This window comes from Drosophila willistoni (genome assembly GCF_018902025.1).
Source record: "Drosophila willistoni isolate 14030-0811.24 chromosome XL unlocalized genomic scaffold, UCI_dwil_1.1 Seg141, whole genome shotgun sequence".
Taxonomy (NCBI): Eukaryota; Metazoa; Arthropoda; class Insecta; order Diptera; family Drosophilidae; genus Drosophila; species Drosophila willistoni.
In genome coordinates, this window is record NW_025814052.1 from 18,407 (window position 1) to 36,639 (window position 18,233).

Below are 18,233 nucleotides of genomic sequence, written 5' to 3' on the forward strand. Positions count from 1 at the left end.
CTTTTCAAATACAAGTCCAACACTCACACACGCACACACACACACACGAGGTAGATGCAGTTGCATACATGTACACGAGATGACTGAGACGAACCTGGACTCACGGTATTCTTCAATGAAAGTGTTTGTGTTTTCTTTTTGATTTTATTGCAATTTGTTGCCAGCGAAGAATGCACCGTGCATACACCACTGTTCCATGTTCAAATCACAAGACTTTCATTTAAAAAAACAAACATTTTTCCCGTATTCAATAGGCGTAAATTAATAAATAACATAAATGTAAATATGGGCTCTCTTTCAGCGGCGAAACGAAACTCTTATACGCACGCACACAGGGAAGCAGACACACCAACACACGCGCACAGAGGCGAAGAAAAATGCAACGGAACCCGTATATGTATATGCACGCGCTTTGCAGACTCAATTTTTAAAATTCACATTTTCCAAAAATTTTTAAATATTTTTCTTCCAAAAATCTTGGTTTTCGACCGACCGACCGCACGACTCTTCAGCTTGAAAACAAAAACAACAATAAAAAAAAAACGGTGGTTCGCTACGAACCACATGGAACCAGATTGAAATCTTAGGGATAACACAAAGCCGGTTAATTCATACTCTTCACATAGTTTTTTGTTTCAATGATTAATACATAGACAAAACTCATTAAAACTGATGTCATATATTTTTGTAAGCAGGAAGATCAATATTTTTGATAATAATCAGGCATCTTAAAGATTTTCCAATGCCAAAGCCTTGATTCTAGAATTCTTCCAAATTCAATGACATCTTTAAATCTTCCATAAACATTTTGGAAAAATAGTTCAAATTCTTCAAGATGCGAATGAATTGAAAGTTTAAAGTTGTTTTTTAAATTCAATCAATTTAATTTTTTGTAAGCAATTGGTAGACCGGCATTTTTTTTTTTCCCCCAACCAAATTTAAGTTTTTGTGTAATTAATGAAAGAAAAATTATGTTTTTAGCGGGACTATATCTGAAAGTAGCTATTTCCGGCCAAAGTGTGTTGAAAAGCACATCAAATGGCATTGCCAGATACAAAATTTTCTGGGCGGGAAATCGGAATGCGTTGCTGATCAACAAAGTTTTTCAAAATGGATATGGGATATGTATTTGTTTTTAAAATTGTTTTTAAGTGTAAGGATATATGTATTGGAGGGCTGCATGAATGGAGAAAAAACGATAGTCAAATGAATCCATTCGAATTGAAGACAAATGCAACGCATTTTTTTCGAAATCCATGGACAAAAACTACCGCCAAATTACTAAAAGAGACATAAAACACTGAAATAATAAGTAATAAGTAAGGTGTCGAAATGCTTTAAAAAGTGAACCTCTCTACGAATGCCCTTTCCGAACCACACCGAACTTCTTGAAACCACGTCGAACTCGAGCCATTTAAGACAGCACGCAACAAAAGAGCAAAAATGCAGCAAAAGCATCGAACATCGAACAATTGAGGCCAACCGCAACCATTGATCCCAACCAATGAGCCCAACTCCAACATGTTTGCACGTCTTGCCATGAAAAAAGAAAAACCTATCGTAGCCGACGTTATCGGAGCACGCCTATCGGTCAATCGACATTATCGGAGCAAAAGCTATCGGTAGTCGACATTATCGGAGCAGGTATCGATAGTCACAATGCTATCGATATCTTCCCCAAGTCGGTGGCAAATTTAAAAGGCTGATGTATTATGTTCGACCTTTCAAAGTTAATTTTTTAACCAAATCCATCTCCATAGGGGGAAAAAAACAAAAACTTTGTGTCTTCCTCCATCATTCTAATTTCATTTTTGCGTTCAGCTCAGTAAAACACTTAAAATCTACAAAAAAATTTCTTACATTGATTGAACAAATAATTTTGATAAATAATAATTCATAAATGAATGAGAACAAAATAAAAAGGAGTTGTAATTGCAGCAATTCTCGTTTTGTTTTTGTTGTTGTTTTCTCTTTTCTCTTTTTTTTTACACCAAAAAGAAAAGGAAAGCATATTGAGGAAAACGTTAGTTTCTTTTTTTGTCTCTTTCATTTTGAAGGTTCTACAGATATTTCTATATGTAAAAAAGTTTTGTATACAAATCCTCTAAAGACAATATATGTATAAACCATTGCAGTGGATATTATCTAAATATATATGTACTTATATATGCCATAGATTCCTGATTCATTAATCTAGTCTAATAAAAATTAACTTTTAAGCTTATTTCTAAATTAGATACAATTTTTCAGATTATATTTTACAATTTCAGGGAATTTACAATCAAATACGTTTACATAATCTTCCATAAGATTAATTTTAAACTTCTTTTTTTTTTAGTAAATTTATATTAAATTTTATATGGAGTTTAAAGATCGGACATAAAAGTCGGAGCACTGCAAAGGTGTATAAACTTCGGAGAGCCGAAGTTAATGTTTCTGGCATGATTTTTCTTCTCTTCTGTTTTGCAATGTATTATTATTATTATAATATTAATCTAAACGTTTCAGTTTCTTGAACGGTATTCTTTTTGTTTTTTTGTTTGTTTGTTTTAAACGTCATACAATACACAAGAAAAGTTGTATGTACATATGGGTTGGGTATATAGGATTAAAGAAGGAAGAAAGGAGGTAGGCGATAAAAAAAATTGAAAAAGAAAGCAAAGACTTTTTATAAAATTGGAAGTAAAAACATGGGAAAAATCGTTAAAAAAGAATAGCAAACACTATATTCTTAAGAGTAGTAGGGAACAGCATAGGAGTAAAAGGGAGCGAGAGGGCGGGGCGCGACACGCATCTTTGAATTACCAAAAACAAAATTAATCAATCAACCAAAGAGAAACCACTGATTAAACTTAATTCATTGAGTCCGCGCCGTTATCACGATATTAATTTGCGGATAAACCTCTGGCTTGGCATCTGATGTGATTAACTGCACCATGCGTTGCTGTAGCTCATCCTGACTGGCCTCAGTTCCAGGCGGTATCATCCAAATGGCATCTACACAATCATACACACACAAACACAAAGAGAGAAAGAGTGAAATATGTATTTAAAGATATAAAGATTAAATTTAACTCGGATTTAAATGACCAAACGATTATGCCGTTTGTTAGATCTTAATTTAGACTATTCTTGAAACTACTCCCAATTGATTTTCGAAAAGGAATTGACTTCTTGGTGAAATGGCATGGAGATGGTTCGGATTGGATGTGCCTCATGTCTCATTACAAATAGACAAGGCTAGAAAGTAGTTCAATGATTGTTCTTTTTCGGTTATTTTTACCACATTACGGAGAGAGTTGGAAACAGAACAGAGCGATGATGGTGGTGATGATGATGATGGGTGGTGATGGTGGTGGTAATATGCTTACCGCCAAAGTACCCTCCATTTGGTGTACACAATCGCCACATAATTGGCGGTTGTGTTGGCATTAGATCAGCCAATATATCACAAGTTTCGCCTGGCCTCAATGATGGCACATTAATCCTTTGCGTTTGTATCGGTGATGTTAGATAGCAACCATTTGGCCAACGTTCCTGGCCATCGTTTCGCAATTGAAATGCCTGCTGCTGTGGATTCACATGCTGTCCCTGGACAATTTTCATTGATGGCAATGATTGCAGACTACAAAAATCCAAATAGCAACCGACGGCAGTTTGTAAATTCCTGAAATTAATTAAATATATGTACATATGTATGTATGGATCTCGAATGTTCGAATATGACGAAATTATTACTTACCAATTGCTCATTTCAAGATAGAATCGTGCCGATTCACGATTCATTTGATTGTTCATGAGATTTTGAAATTGACTGATTAAATCTTCATGATCTGTGGTGCCCATGCAGCTAAATTGCTGCAATAGCAATGAATCAATATCATAATCATTTGTGGGTAAACCACCAAAATGGACACCCTTTTGTTGCAGTTGTTGTTGCTGCTGCTGGAGGTTGTTGATATTGCTGCTGCTACTGCCGCTATTAATGTTGGTGGCGCTGGTGGTGGTAGTGGTGGACATAATGATGGCTGGCGTCGTCGTACCTAAGCCAGGCGGTGCTGGCAATGGTATTGCTATATTATTTGTATCCATCATAGGATTTGTGGTTGTTGTTGTATTTGTGGTTAAACCAAATAGGGGCTCGCACTGCATTTGTTGTTGTTGTTGTTGTTGTTGCTGCTGCTGCAGCTCTTGGTTACTATCTCCTCCTGGTTGCGGCTGCGATTGTGACTCGTAATTCTCCTCCACATCCATGCTGGCTGTGTGTGGGTTTTTGTTGCAATTTCCTTATGTCTATTATTCCTTATTTTTTTCTTCTAATTTCGGCACTTTTCCTTCTTGTTTTTCTTTTTGTTTTATTCTTTTTTTTTTTTTAATGTTCGTTCCTCTCTGTGTGTTTGTGTGTGTTGGTGAGTGCGAGCGTGTAACGAGAGAGACAGAGATGGATAGTGTTGAGAGAAGAAGAATGATATTTATATTTGAATTGTTGCTATATATGGGAGCAACCCAATGTCAAGTTGCTCAGCACTTTTTGCGACTTTATGTTCTTGATTGACGTTGTTGTACAATGGTTTTGTTGTAAATACATGAAATGGAAATGCGTTTTACGCTTTGTTGTTGTTTCAAAACAGTTTAATACACACACACACACACACACAGACACGCGCGCACACACACATTCACACTTTACATACGCACACAAACACAGGCACATACACTCCCTCTCACACACACACATTCAAAGATGCACGACTTTTTTCTGTGCTCAAAAACTGGTGTTGCCAGATCAAGTATTATCGACTATTGTGTAAACAGTTGTATCTATCGATTATTCGATTAATATTTTAATATTTTTGATGTTATTTTTGTCCCTCACTCACCTTTCAAAAAAATAATAATTATTTAACCAGACAACGTGCCAATTTCGTATATTATATTCATTAATTATAATAACTATAGAAATGAATACCGGCAATATCGATTGTCACATTTTAATGAATGTTTTTGAGAACTGGTCACACCCACGCAACACGATGTTGCTGATTTTAGCTAATTGGAAATATGCATTTGAATCCTGAACGCTTAGAGTATTACCAAAAGCGTTTAAGCCAACTTTTGCAGAATGCCACACAACATATACGCAGCTATCACAACGAGTTGACCACCCTAAAAGGTCCCCAACTAATTGAGCAGACGCAAAATTTATGGGAACTAAGTCAACGGTATCGGTTGGTGGCCAGGTAAAAACGCTTAAACAATATACGTATGTATGTAGTTTTTAACTATCGTAATTAATATGCCGTTCTCCACTTAGCTCAAATGCTTCTGCCGGTCTTGCTTTGCTTTCAGCATGTCAGGATGTTTTTACAGCCATCTATGAAACAATGTGAGTTGTTGTCGTTGTTTATCGTTTTTGACAGTAAATAATACACATTCAAAATTTTTAGTTCCCAACTAAATGAAGATCTAATTGAGTTGGCCAAAGATGTGAAAGAGTTTCAACTGGAATGTCGCTCCTTGCAGGCAGAACAGGATGATGAATGGAGTCATCTGGTCGACTGGAACACTTGGCTAAAAAAGACTTTAATTGTTTTCCAGACTCAGGCCAAATATTTGGAGTTAAGTATGCGTTCCATGCTGCCAAAACGTATAGAAAATTCCGTTGTGGAGCAGTTTAGAAAAGATTTACAATTACCCGAGAATTATGTAGCCTCCATTTATCTTGGTTTGGCTAAAGCCCATTTAAAACCCGGAATGCTTCTCCCGACCAGATAATAATGGCTAACCACCAGATGTTTTCCTGCCTGATTCATCCATGTTTTCCCAAAGGGTTCTTACCATATAAGATTTAAATTGGCAAATTTAAAAAAGAAACTGGAATACATAAATAAATATAGCTCTAGATTTTATTTATCAAAATATATCTTCCCAAAGCAAGCATGTTTATGTTAAAGGAAAAGTTAAAACGTTTAGGATTAGAATCAATTTCAATTGTATTTCCCTCCTAATTGTAATGTTGGGTCGATTCGAAAACAAAAACCGAAACTGTTTTAAAAAGTAAACCGATTTAGAAACAAAAACGGGCCAGAGACAAGCGGATTGTTTAATGTACAAGAAGATTGACGAATTGGCCTATTTATAATGGCAAAGAAGAAGCAAAGAGATTTAGTCCACTGTCTTTTGCTTTTTATTTTAATGTTACTATTTACGTCTAAAAAGACTCGGACACAGTTTTCAAATTGTTTTGAAATGCTGGGAAATAATAACCAAAGCGAATTCAATTCCGATTCACATATTGCGGATAAGGGATCCAATATTTAATGGATATTCGTTGAGAAATTAAACGATGATAGGGAGACCAATATGTAGATGATCCATAGATCATCTCATTAGCTCCAATACTAACGCACAGACGAAATTGGCCATATTTTTTATCTCTAATGATTCCAAGCTTAAATTCACACCGATTTAAAACATTCTTAGTCATTTTCCATTAGCCATTACATCACTCAGGACACAAACAGTAAAAAAAAAGAGAAACTGAATAATCGTTTCATTTAGCACATTATTGAAATTTATTTAAACGCACAACTTTTAAAATTTGTCAAAATTTTATTATGCGTTTTCTGTGGTGAATCTGAAGATAATTTCTGTTGTTTATAAGATTTGCTGACAGTCGCACCGACATTGTTGTTGTTGTTGTGGTTTCCATTAGTTGTTGTTATTGTGCCCGCCCTCGTGTGGGCAACAATGCGAATTAGAAATATCTGCAATGTAAAATAAAGGGAAATTGTTTAATGAAATTGTTACAAACTGAATTCGTAAGATATTGCAACTAACCTTTTTAAATAAACTCCAAGTAATGTGCTCTCTCCATATCCATTGAAAATTGTTAGCGCAACCTTCTCGCTTCACGTTCAGATTCCAGCAGGGTGAGAATGTCGCCCTCACGGACGGGTCCCTTCACGTTGCGGATGATTTGACGGTTCTGTTCGCCAAGAAATTCCACTTTCACTTGTGTACACTGGCCCTGGGAGCCGGTACGGCCAAGAACCTTCATAACACGAGCCCAAACAACTGGTTTATCCATATTAGAATTGTACTTTTCTATGTGAAAATTCACGTGCCAAAGTGCGCTCTGTACGACAGCCGCAAGAAAAAAGGAAGTTGATGCGTTATCGAAATAAATACATGAAGTTGGCTGTGGTTCAGAGTTGAAACCGATACACTTATCGATATGGCCGACTATCGATATCAAAATAATGAACTGCTGTCAACACTATCAAGCATGACAGTTGGCAAATTTTCCAACACTAGCGATTGATAGAAGAATAAGAGTTGTCATAGTTATTACACAAATCGAAATTACGATTAAATATTAAAAACGTTTATTTCTCATGAAAAAGACTTTATTAAAAGATTTTTAAAATTTGTTCATAAACATTTTTTATTTAACCAAAAATATTGTAATTGCATTCTCTTGGAATTTATTCGTTCCTATCAATTCAAAGACACTCGAACTTGGCAACCCTAGACGTGGCACCACGTCGACGGTAAAGTCGTGCGGCTTCGTGCCTTCGGCCTTACGTTTACCTTGTCAGCTCTCTCGCTCTCACTCCGAGAGTGTCATCATTTTAACAGTTTCACTCGACGTCAACGGTTTGGCTAACTGTGTGATCGGCTTTTTTTTGGTTTTGTTTTTGCTATAGGAATTTCTCCTTACACTTTTTTCATATTATAAGTGAGAACGGGAAAAACATTGAATTAAATATGAAAAATTTAATGTTTCTGATGCTAATGGTGCTGCCCATAGTGCTAACAACATTCATTGCACGTAAGTAAAGGACGTAATATGAAATCTGATGGAAAAAGGGCCGGCCTACGTGGCATACACGTCGATTTGACGTTTCAGTGCGAGTGTATTTGTGTGTGCGAGAGTGCATTGGCTGTTGTGTGTGTGAGGGAGAAAGGGAAATCAAATCAAGACTTTGATTTCCCAAGGAAAACCCTAAAACTAACTTAAACTATATAGAGCCCGACCAGACTTTCTACACCCACAAATTTTGTGTAGGAAAAGTTCATATAATAATTTGATTTCACTTGAAAAAAAAAAAACAGACAAAAAGATGTGAAAAGATTATCTCCGCGAGAGCAATAAGTTAGTTATTTGATTTAAGTGGAGTTAATCTATTACTTTCTTTTAGAATTGGTAGGCATGGAAAAAGTTACCCAAAATTGTTGAGTTGGCATTGAATATACATATAACATATCTGTTTCTCTGTCTCTTTCGCACTCTATTTAGCCAACAAATATGGAGCTTTCGCCGCTGAAGCCGTCGAAGATGACCTCGTCGATGTGGACAGTGAAGAGGGAGCTGTGACTGGCGAAGATGCTGATACCGATGATGATGCCGACACGGGCAATTCGAATAGCTCACCCAATGCCGATACATATTTACTCTTCACGAAACCCCTCTATACGGCCGGACAGCAATTCGATTTGCCTGGTGGCAAACCAGTTGAATTCCTCATCGGTTTCACCAACAAGGGCGCCGAGGAGTTTGTGATCGAGACTGTTGAGGCCTCGTTCCGTTATCCCATGGACTTTAACTACTTCATTCAGAATTTCTCCGCTGTAGCGTACAATCGTGAGGTGAAGCCTGGTTTTGAGTCAACTGTATCGTATACATTTGTGCCATCGGATCAGTTTGCTGGACGTCCATTTGGCTTGAATATCGCTTTGGCCTATCGTGATGCCAATGGCATTCAATACAATGAGGCTGTATTCAATGAGACTGTCTTGATCTCTGAGGTCGATGAGGGTCTCGATGGTGAGACATTCTTCCTGTATGTCCTGCTGACTGGTATTGTGGTCCTGCTATTGGTCATCGGTCAGCAATATCTCTTGGGTAGCTCTGGCAAGCGTAAGCGTGCTGCTGCCAAGAAGGTCATCGAAACTGGCACAGCCAATGACTCGACCATCGATTACGATTGGGTGCCACAGGAGACGCTGCGAGCACTGCGTAAGTTACCTATTTCAAGTCTAATTATGAATATCTCATCGCTTATATACATAGATATTGTATATGAAATTTAGGTCATTCTATTGCATTTCTTTACACTATTTCATACTCATTAATTTAAATTTTTTTTATTTACTTACAGAGAAATCGCCACCAAAATCCAAGACGCCAAAGACTTCTCCCAAGCCCAAGACTAGCCCCAAAGCCGCTAGCCAACAAAGTCCCAGACAGCGCAAGGTGAAACGATCAGCTGGTGATGATTAAACTAGCCAAGAGACTGCTGTTACCCTACCACAAACTCACACACACACACACACACAAACACCACCACCCACAACAACAAACAAAAAAAAAAAACACTATTCCATGCAACATTATGAAGAATCATCCCCTCCACCACCACCACTTCTCCCATGATGCTGCAGAGAAAGAGAGATCGAAAAAAACACTGTTTTTTTTTTAAATTTATTAGTAGTACCTACTATATCTAATTTGTATTTTTTCCCTATAACGAGATTGTTAGTGTTTAGCGCAGAAAAATTTCAAATGCAAAACAAAAAACAAAAAATATTTAGCAAATTTGTTTCCATCATCTGCAGAGATACTCTAACATAAAAAAAACGAAAATACAAAAAAGAAATCACCAATCTTAGTTGAAGGAGAGCAAAATGTTGATTTCAAATAACTTCCAATTTTTGTATAATAAATTGTTTAAAATTTAAGAATATTATTATAAAGGTTTTAATTTTTTTTTGTGTAAGTCGATATTCGAGAGTTTTCTTTCCGTTTTTTTTTTTTTTGTTTTTGTTTTGATTAATTTTTAGTCCGTTTATTTACTCTTCTACAATCGATGTCGACATTTTGTATTCGATTCGGAACAAATCATTAGCTAGATACTGCGTGAATAAGCAAAATCAATATAAGGAATAAAAAAACAAAAAACAATTTTTCATATAAAACAAAAAATAAAAATAAAAAAATACAAAACTAAAAACAGAAAAAAAACTAAAAAATTAAATGTAATCATTTTCAATATGATTTTAATCTAGCATTTTTAACAAACTGCGATTTGAGAAGTAAAGCATGCAATTAGTTTAAAACATTTGATTGATTAATTATCTAGTTCATTTTACCAGGGGATGAGAGAAATTTCCTTTCTCAAAGAACAATATTTTACTTTCTTATTAACCTCGGGTAAGTTCTTGGTGAAAAGTAATTGTCCTTTGATATTATTTTTGAAATACTCAAAAACCTCAACTGCTGATGGCACAGTGCTGCCATCCGTCGTCATCCGGTGGCGCCATCTGCTTGCTATTACATTGGTGGCGCTGCCACTTGGGCAAATATCAAATTTGAAATGTTTGCCTACTTATGAAAACTGTTAGTTAAACTTTACTATATTTTGTTACTTTTTTTGCTTTAGTAAGTTTTAGTTTGCATTTTTTTCTTTTGTTTTTTTTTATTTGTTTTTCTTTTTGGTTTGTTTTGTCTTTTTAGCATCTAATTTCTTAATGTCTTGAATTGTTTCAGATTACAATATTGTAAGCAAAGCTTTTGCGGCCATTTTAAACGGCAACACTGTTGCGTCTCTGTAGGCAACAACTTGTTGTCCTGTTGCTCTGTTAAGGATACCAAAAACGAAGGAAAAAAAAAAAATAAAACCAGCAGCAACAGCAGCAGCAGCAGGAAAAGGAAATCCAAAAAAAATTCATTCATTCGTCAACAGACACTCGTGCGGTTCGGTTCAGCCTCAGCTACTCTAGGTTACAGCATCCCCCAAGGAACAGCCAAAGTTAGAGCCAGCGTCACAGCCAAAGCGGAGCAAACTCAATTTCTCTCGATTTTGAGCCCAAAGAGCGTTTCAGTAGTTCAATTTCGGATTCATTCATGTCCTTCTGGTTTAGTTTTTGAGTAAACGCGCGCAAATTGTTTTGCAATTTTCAAAAACAGGATAATTTTGAAAAAAAAACAAAAATAAGCATCGCAGCTCGAATTTGTTTTATTTTTTTACCGTTCTCAATTTTTGAGTGAGTGCCGTGTGTTTTGAATGGTGTTCGATATATGTATGTATGTATGCATATACATATTTATATAGAGAGAGATATAAATCACAGTTAATCATTTTTTTGTTCTGTTTGACCAAAGTTATTTAGATAATGTTCTGAATTCGTTAAAAAATCAAATTAAAAAGAAAATAAAAGAGAAAGTCAACAAGAAAATTAAAACGACAAAATCAACAACAACAACAACAAAATCAGCAGAAGCACAGCAACAACAACCACAACGGCATTTAAGCTGTTAACATTCCAGCTAACTGGAGGATTAAGTGGGACGGTTTAATCCACAAAAGAAAATCCAGCAACAACAACAACAACAACCAAAAAAAAAAACCCCAAAAAAAAGGTGAGTCAAAATGTAAATACAAAATTTGACATTGGCTCAATGAGAGTTGGTTGGTAAAGAAGACGGGAGATATCCTGTGACAAGGGTGAGGAGTAGATGAGCCCGAGTATTTTAGGACTAGGATAAAAAAAGAAGAAGAAAACCGACAACACAAAAAAAGCTAATACAAAATAAAGAGAACGAAAAAAATTTGAAATTTATACCAAAAAATGGCAAACCAGGAAAAACGAGAAATAATTAATTACATGCTGAGCGTGAAACTGTAATTAATTAGAGGTTATTAGGTTCTGATATCGCAAACGAACTAAAACCCAAACAAAAAACCAAAAAACAACAATAAGGATCTAGAAAATTTTTGGCTTATAAATGTATTTTAACCAAAATTCATGAGGAATATAATTAAATTTTAATTAATCAATTTTCCTATGTACCTTGCGTTACATATATTTAAATGAAAATGCAAGAAAAAAGTAAAGTAGGAAATAAAGTCTTAATATACATACCAATGGCAATTGTTTTACACAATTTGAAACAAAAAAAAAGAACAAATCGATTATGTTAATAGTTATCTTCATTGTAATCAATATGAATAATGACCCCCATAAGCAGCATGTGAGTAAAAGTAAAAGTAGTAACCTTCAAATAGTCCAAACTTAAATTTAGAAAAAGTATAAAAAGTTTTTTCACAATATCTTTTATCTATATTGGCTAAGTAAATGAAGACGTAAAAGCGTTTCAGGAAACGAACTTTCTATAAGGGCTGCCAAACCAGTTTTAACAACTTTAAAATAACCGTCTATATAGAACATTTTTACACCTTACACTTTTCTTTTTATCAAATGATGAACCCCTTTTTTTTTGAGATTAATAAATTTTTAACAATTATCTTTGCAATAATATTTACATTTTAGCGTGCGGCACAAAATTTCTTAACAATATAAAAATTACTTCAAAAACGTTAAACAAAATCCGTAAGTTAGAGGTGCGGAAATATAAATCAATTAGTGTCCGACATTTTGGTTCGCATATTTTGGCTTGAAAAACTAAACAAAAATTGAAAAGCCACAAAAACCTTTGGGTAGAAGCCTAGAATGTTTGTTAACTTATGTAAATTATAAGATTGATTGTCATTTGGCACATAAAAAGTTAAACTCTAATACTCAAACAGTTAAGTCTTCACGATTAGATATTCCTAAGTTTTCCTCAACTTATAATACCTGTGATTCTATATAATAAAAGTTAAATGTTATGTGTCTTTGCTTTAAAAATTCACTTTGCCATGTGCGTTTCCTCGCCCAAAACGTTTAACATAAAGAGACTTAGAAGTTTGAAGTTGGAAAATTCTAAAATCACATTTGTATAACAACAGCTCTTGATCGTAATATTGTAAATGAATCTAATTGGCTAACCTTTTGCTGAAAAATATAGCTCAAGTAAATGGACAGCTTCATTTTTTGCACCTTTTTTTGCACCTTTTTATACAGCCCTCGTTGTCATTTTGGTAATTTTTTTTTTCGAAGGTTTTTTGTTGCTTTCATTTTGGTTTGTGTATATATGTGTGTGTTTTTTTCTTTGTAAAAGGCCGGGACGGGGGTGCTAACAATTTCTAAGTAATTTTACTTAATTGGCTTTCTCCAGATAATAAATCATTTTCCTTTCAATTTGCGGCACATCCAAGCAAAAACCCTTCTGTATGGGCGAGGAGAGTGGTTTCTACCAACCCGTTCCCCACTCCCATACCACCTTCCTAATACCCTTCTCTCAATTCCTCATTACTTACCAAATGGGACCTTAGATGGCCTTAGACGTTAGTTGTTGCTCTTTTACTTTTTATATTCATTTTGTTTTTTTCGTTTTTGTTTTGTGTGACGTTATCTGTTTTTTGCTAATTAACTTGGCTGCTTGTCGCCACACACCTATACACATACACACACACACACATACACACACAATACACACAATCACACAGAGCAAGAGGAAAATTTCTTTGGATTCGAAAATCTCATTAAAATGTTTAGCTTTTTGCATCACTTTTATTTTTTTTTTTATTTTTATTTTTTTTTCCTTCTTAGGGAATGAATGAATGAAGAACCCTTTCAAAAGCTTAAAGGTGTGGCTTATGTGAGTGGGGAATAAGGAATCCGGGAACTGTGTTGAGGGGGCATGGGATGATGGGGTGTACAGAGCTGGTTTGAGCTTGAGTTTTCGTTGGAATTGATTGTTAGTTGTTACTTAGCCAAATATATAGTCATTTCAGGCAAACAGGCTGAACAGAAGAGAGCAACTGAGAGAGAACGAACGAAAGGGTAAGTCAGAAGAAGATGCTCAAGGCGGCTAACTAGGCGTATGTGGAATTTTAATAAAGTTTTCTTCTTTCCTGACTCTCACTCTCTCTCTCTCTCTGTCTCTCATTCTCTCTGTATGTGTGTGTATGTGTTTGTATGTTTGGTTGAGGTTGAATTTATTTACGTTGCGGCTTTCAGTTTACCAAAGTGATTTGCATATTGAAAGTAGAAAGCCATAAATTTTAGCTTCAATTTAAGAACGAAAAGATAAAATTAAAGATATCTGCTTAACTATAGAATTCATGAGATTCTTGTTAGTCTTGTAAAACTCGTTTGCCCGATAGGCATATATGAAGTCTAAACCACAGAAAGCTCTTAAACCTTGGATACATTTTAAATCTATTTTAATAACTCTCTAAATCTATATAATATGAGTGCGATAATCTCTTTAAGTGAATCTTATAATTTCAAGTGAACATTTGAATACGTACATACATAAGTAAAAGTATTGTCTAAAATAGTCCCTAATATGATGTTATACCACAAAAATCCTAATGCTTTCTGATAAAAATTCCCCCATTTTATTCACGAAGATATTGAATTAGCAAATGTTATGAAAAAATGTACTTAGATTTAATGTGGAGTTGTTTTATAAGGACTTATAACATGAAAATCTTTACATTTTTTAACTAAAAAGAAATATATAGTAGATATTAAAACTAAAAGGGGATTAATATTCTAAAATTACCTCTGGAAGTCGATTGTCTCATAGGTAAGAAAAGTATACTATAGATATATTTATTATATTTATTGCAAGAAACCAAATAAAACTAACAAAATCCCAAAACTAATTTGATTCAATTGGAAACAAACTCAACTCAATTCGGACAAAATTTAAAACAGACAAAAATTAAAATGTATATGATCTATTAAAATTATATCATCAGATTTTGCAGTGGTCAAAATCTATCTTTAAGTATACAACAAGTTTGAAAATTGTAAATAATTTCCCTTAATTTTTCAAGCTTGGCAATTATAATTCTTTGCGTTTATTTTTTTATTGTTTCGTGTAAATGAAATACAGATAATTTAATAGCCGGGTTAATTGCAATTCCAATGAAATTCAATTTAATATTAAATCAACGAATTTTGATAAATTATTAGTCCTCATTTGATATTCATAAGGATATCAGAACTTACGCCGTTTGCGGACATCAGTTACATATTTATAAATACATACATTTAAACAAATAATATAAAAAACAAAAAAAAAAAATGCAGCACATTTTATTTTGTTGTCATTTACTGTTTTCCTTTTGTGCTCGTTACCAGAAATTAATTGAAATATGAAATTATAATTGCATTTCCTTAAATTCCTCCATCCATATATTTCCCATCCCACACACACACACACACACATACATACATACACAACTGATGACAACATTTTGCCCCAACCTTAAAAAAATAGCGAAACACTCGAAAGTGAATCCTTTTGTGGCTTACTTTCTATGTATACTCTTTCCACTTGACCCGAATTTTCATTCAGTTGCTGAATCTTAATTAGAGAAACATAGATAATAGAATTAGCTATTGATTTGATATTTTCTTTGCTTGAGATCATAGATATATATTCGACAATAGCTATCTGGGATTCGATTTATCTCACTCTTCTCCGTCCTATTGGTAATTTCATAAAAACCAAGCACATTGCCTTGTTAGGGTATTTTGAAGCAAACAATTACAAATTCAAATTGTATAACAAATTAATTTAGCCAGTAGTAAAAAGGATAACACTCCGCATCCCCTATCGTCCTGGATAATATGGAAATGTGGTCATATTCTCTTCTGGGTTTTGGGTTTTTCTGGTCAACCGAAAAATGTGTCAACTTAAGTACAGTTGGTTGTTCTGATGGTACAGAAAGGTAAATTAAAGTTGAGTCGAGCTGAGAATTTCTTTTTCCTTTTACATTTTGCTTGGTAACGACAACAAAACTAATGACCATGCGTGATGTGTGTGTGTGTGTGTGTGTATGTATATATGTGTGTGTTTGACAGTCACCTGTCACTTGTAATGAGAAAAAGTAAGAAAGAAGCAAGTGCTTGCCAATTACCAAATGGCTCGACTTGTATATATCCTAAAGGATTTTGAAGTACATTCATTAGCAGCAAATTTGTTGTCCATTTTAATTAACTATTACAGGAACTTTCTATATACATAGCTCAACTTTAAATTGTTCTTGGTGTAAAATGTGAAAACTTTTACATTTCTTTATACGATAGAGTTTACTTAAACTTACGCAGTACATTAAGTGCTTTGCAATGTTCAATCAGTTAATCAGGTTCCCCAGGCAAATAATAAACAAAACAAAAAACTAAGTATAAAAAACTATATTTAGTTTGTTTACACAACAAGTTGTCGTCGTCGATTGAGGGCTAAGAGGGAAAGTAAAGTGTTTGAACTTTTAAAAAGTAATCAACAAACAATCAAAGTAATTAACTCATCTATTTAAATGGTGTTGGAAAAAACGATTTCAGTTGTATAAAAACTGTGAAAAGATTTGTAAGCAGTTTGACATATAATTTACCAACACTTATATGAGTTCTAAGATATTAACCAATACTTGTAATGATTAATGCTATAACTATATTTAGTTAAAAGGAATATTCAACTTTGAGATACATACAAAGCATGCAAAATAAAAAATATGTAATAATTAAAATTCAAATCTATTATAGGGTATCTAAAGTATTGTCCATTATAATGAAAAGCAAGTGGAAATTATGGCTAGAAGAATAAAAAAACTGCAATTAAGATTCACATATAAATAAGTTAAACTTGGAACAAAAGTCGAGAAAATGTGTTGATAACGAGAGTAGATTTGAATTGATATTTGTATATGTATGTATACATTGTGCTATATGTATGTGGGTATATCCATTGATACCCTATATAAAAGCAACAAAAACAAGTGAAATATCATGTTTCGCAACAATAACTTTCATACAGACATAAACGAAACAAAAGCATACAAATATACAATGCGTTGCCTGCACAATTTGAAAGCTGAAAAGAATTCACCTACACAGGCACACACCCATCTAGAGACAGAGAGAGAGAGAGAGAGAGTAAGATAGAGAATGAGCGAGAAAGATAAAAATATGCTTCTGTTGTTGTTTGTCGCCTTGTTTTTGTTTTGTTCCTCTTCTGCCATTAAGAGAGGAAAGGAAAGGGGAGCAAGGATAAAAAAAACACTCACTTTTTTGATGCCCTGTACTCACAAGATAAAAAGGGTATATTTAAGGCTTGTTTACTTGCTCAGAAAAATGCATTTTTAACTCCATTGAGTACAGATGAAATATAAGAGAAGCTTTATGAGATTTTTTTAATGAATATGTATGTTCTAGTAATAACTTGAACACTTAACCAATCAATGCATGAATTAAGTCACTGAGCTAATATTTGTTTATTTCATTCTCATCCTTCACAACATCCACAACGTCGGGATTGGCACCTTCTTCCTGGTCATTATTTCGCTTATTGTTTTCAAAGATATAATATTTCGTATCTTCTGAAACTTTGAAGATCTTGATAGGTGCTTCAGAAGTGGATGGCTCCTCGTCATCCATCTCAACACGCTTGCGCTTAGCACTGGTATGACTGATTGGCCGCTGCAGGACATCTAAAATTATTTCAAGTTCACTTTCTTTCTTTTCGCTGGAGCTTACCTCTTTATCGCCATCCTTTTGCTCAACATCCTTTTGATTACCATTCTCAACATGAGTATCATTCGTTATATTATTTTCACTCTTATTATTATCATTATCTTCTAAATCGATTTTCGTATCTTTTTCCTTGTTATCTACTTTATCAAAATTTTGAGTAACAGTGTCATAATTTATTTCATCAATATTTTCATCAATAGCAGTTTTATCCTTACCGATAATATCATTCTTATTCTCATTATAATCTATATTATTCTCAACTGTTGTTTCCTGTATATTATCCTTATCTGCGTTTACGTCAGAATTATCTTCTACATCAACATTCGTAGTTGTGTCGTTATTATTATCAATATTATTATTTGTATCCTGGTCACTATCATTTAAGTCGCTCTTCGAAGCCATTTTATTCCAAATTGATCCAATATGTAAAATATTTAGTCGGAAATTTATACAAATATTTATTTTTTTTACTGCTTTTTAATTGCTAGAAGTAGTACGACTGGCTTGCCTCCACAGAACATACTGAATAGAATCTGTGCTCGTGTGTAGCAGGTCGATTTTCCATGACTGCTAGATTATACAAATTTTTGATAAAATGTCAATCGAGATCAAAAAATATTTGTTTTGCTCTCTTGGCTTACACATCGCTCGTTGTTTGAAATAAATATTAGAGTTCGAGTTTTAATTTGCTAAGCTTTAAGCCATTTTAAATTTTGTTTTGTGAGGATGAGATGTAAAAGTACATTTCAGCGCCGCAAAGATATAAGATCTTTGTGAAAATTAAACTGTTTATTTAC

The 18,233-nt window shown here is 34.1% G+C and overlaps 5 protein-coding genes across 6 annotated transcripts; 2 read left to right on the forward strand and 3 right to left on the reverse strand.

Moving 5' to 3' along the window:
* Nucleotides 1–1,789: 1,789 nt before the first annotated feature.
* On the reverse strand, nt 1,790–4,350 carry LOC6648588 (PAN2-PAN3 deadenylation complex subunit pan3). Its single transcript, XM_023179215.2, has 3 exons — nt 3,743–4,350; nt 3,372–3,667; nt 1,790–2,997 (listed from the first exon to the last, which is right to left on the reverse strand). Exons 1-3 carry the CDS (start codon nt 4,252–4,254, stop codon nt 2,858–2,860), a joined length of 948 nt encoding a protein of 315 aa, XP_023034983.1. The 5' UTR covers nt 4,255–4,350; the 3' UTR covers nt 1,790–2,857.
* A 643-nt stretch (nt 4,351–4,993) lies between these two features.
* On the forward strand, nt 4,994–5,923 carry LOC6648589. Its single transcript, XM_002070944.4, has 3 exons — nt 4,994–5,240; nt 5,315–5,386; nt 5,448–5,923. The coding sequence occupies exons 1-3, from the start codon at nt 5,062–5,064 to the stop codon at nt 5,773–5,775; spliced, it is 579 nt and encodes a 192-aa protein (XP_002070980.2). The 5' UTR covers nt 4,994–5,061; the 3' UTR covers nt 5,776–5,923.
* A 669-nt stretch (nt 5,924–6,592) lies between these two features.
* On the reverse strand, nt 6,593–7,171 carry LOC6648590 (40S ribosomal protein S28). The gene is made up of 2 exons (XM_002070945.4): nt 6,841–7,171; nt 6,593–6,767 (listed from the first exon to the last, which is right to left on the reverse strand). The coding sequence occupies exon 1, from the start codon at nt 7,088–7,090 to the stop codon at nt 6,893–6,895; it is 198 nt and encodes a 65-aa protein (XP_002070981.1). The 5' UTR covers nt 7,091–7,171; the 3' UTR covers nt 6,593–6,767; nt 6,841–6,892.
* A 452-nt stretch (nt 7,172–7,623) lies between these two features.
* LOC6648591 (translocon-associated protein subunit alpha) lies at nt 7,624–9,452 on the forward strand. The gene is made up of 3 exons (XM_002070946.4): nt 7,624–7,834; nt 8,303–9,022; nt 9,165–9,452. The coding sequence occupies exons 1-3, from the start codon at nt 7,771–7,773 to the stop codon at nt 9,284–9,286; spliced, it is 906 nt and encodes a 301-aa protein (XP_002070982.1). The 5' UTR covers nt 7,624–7,770; the 3' UTR covers nt 9,287–9,452.
* A 7,620-nt stretch (nt 9,453–17,072) lies between these two features.
* On the reverse strand, nt 17,073–17,964 carry LOC111519273 (suppressor of Mek1-like). Of its 2 annotated transcripts, none has more exons than XM_023179008.2 (3): nt 17,652–17,964; nt 17,440–17,573; nt 17,073–17,382 (listed from the first exon to the last, which is right to left on the reverse strand). In XM_023179008.2, the coding sequence occupies exons 1-3, from the start codon at nt 17,836–17,838 to the stop codon at nt 17,167–17,169; spliced, it is 537 nt and encodes a 178-aa protein (XP_023034776.1). In that variant the 5' UTR covers nt 17,839–17,964; the 3' UTR covers nt 17,073–17,166. The 2 variants fall into 2 exon arrangements, with proteins under 2 accessions (XP_023034776.1, XP_046867304.1); XM_047011348.1 differs by having other exon boundaries at nt 17,440–17,576.
* Between the last annotated feature and the right edge of the window lie 269 nt (nt 17,965–18,233).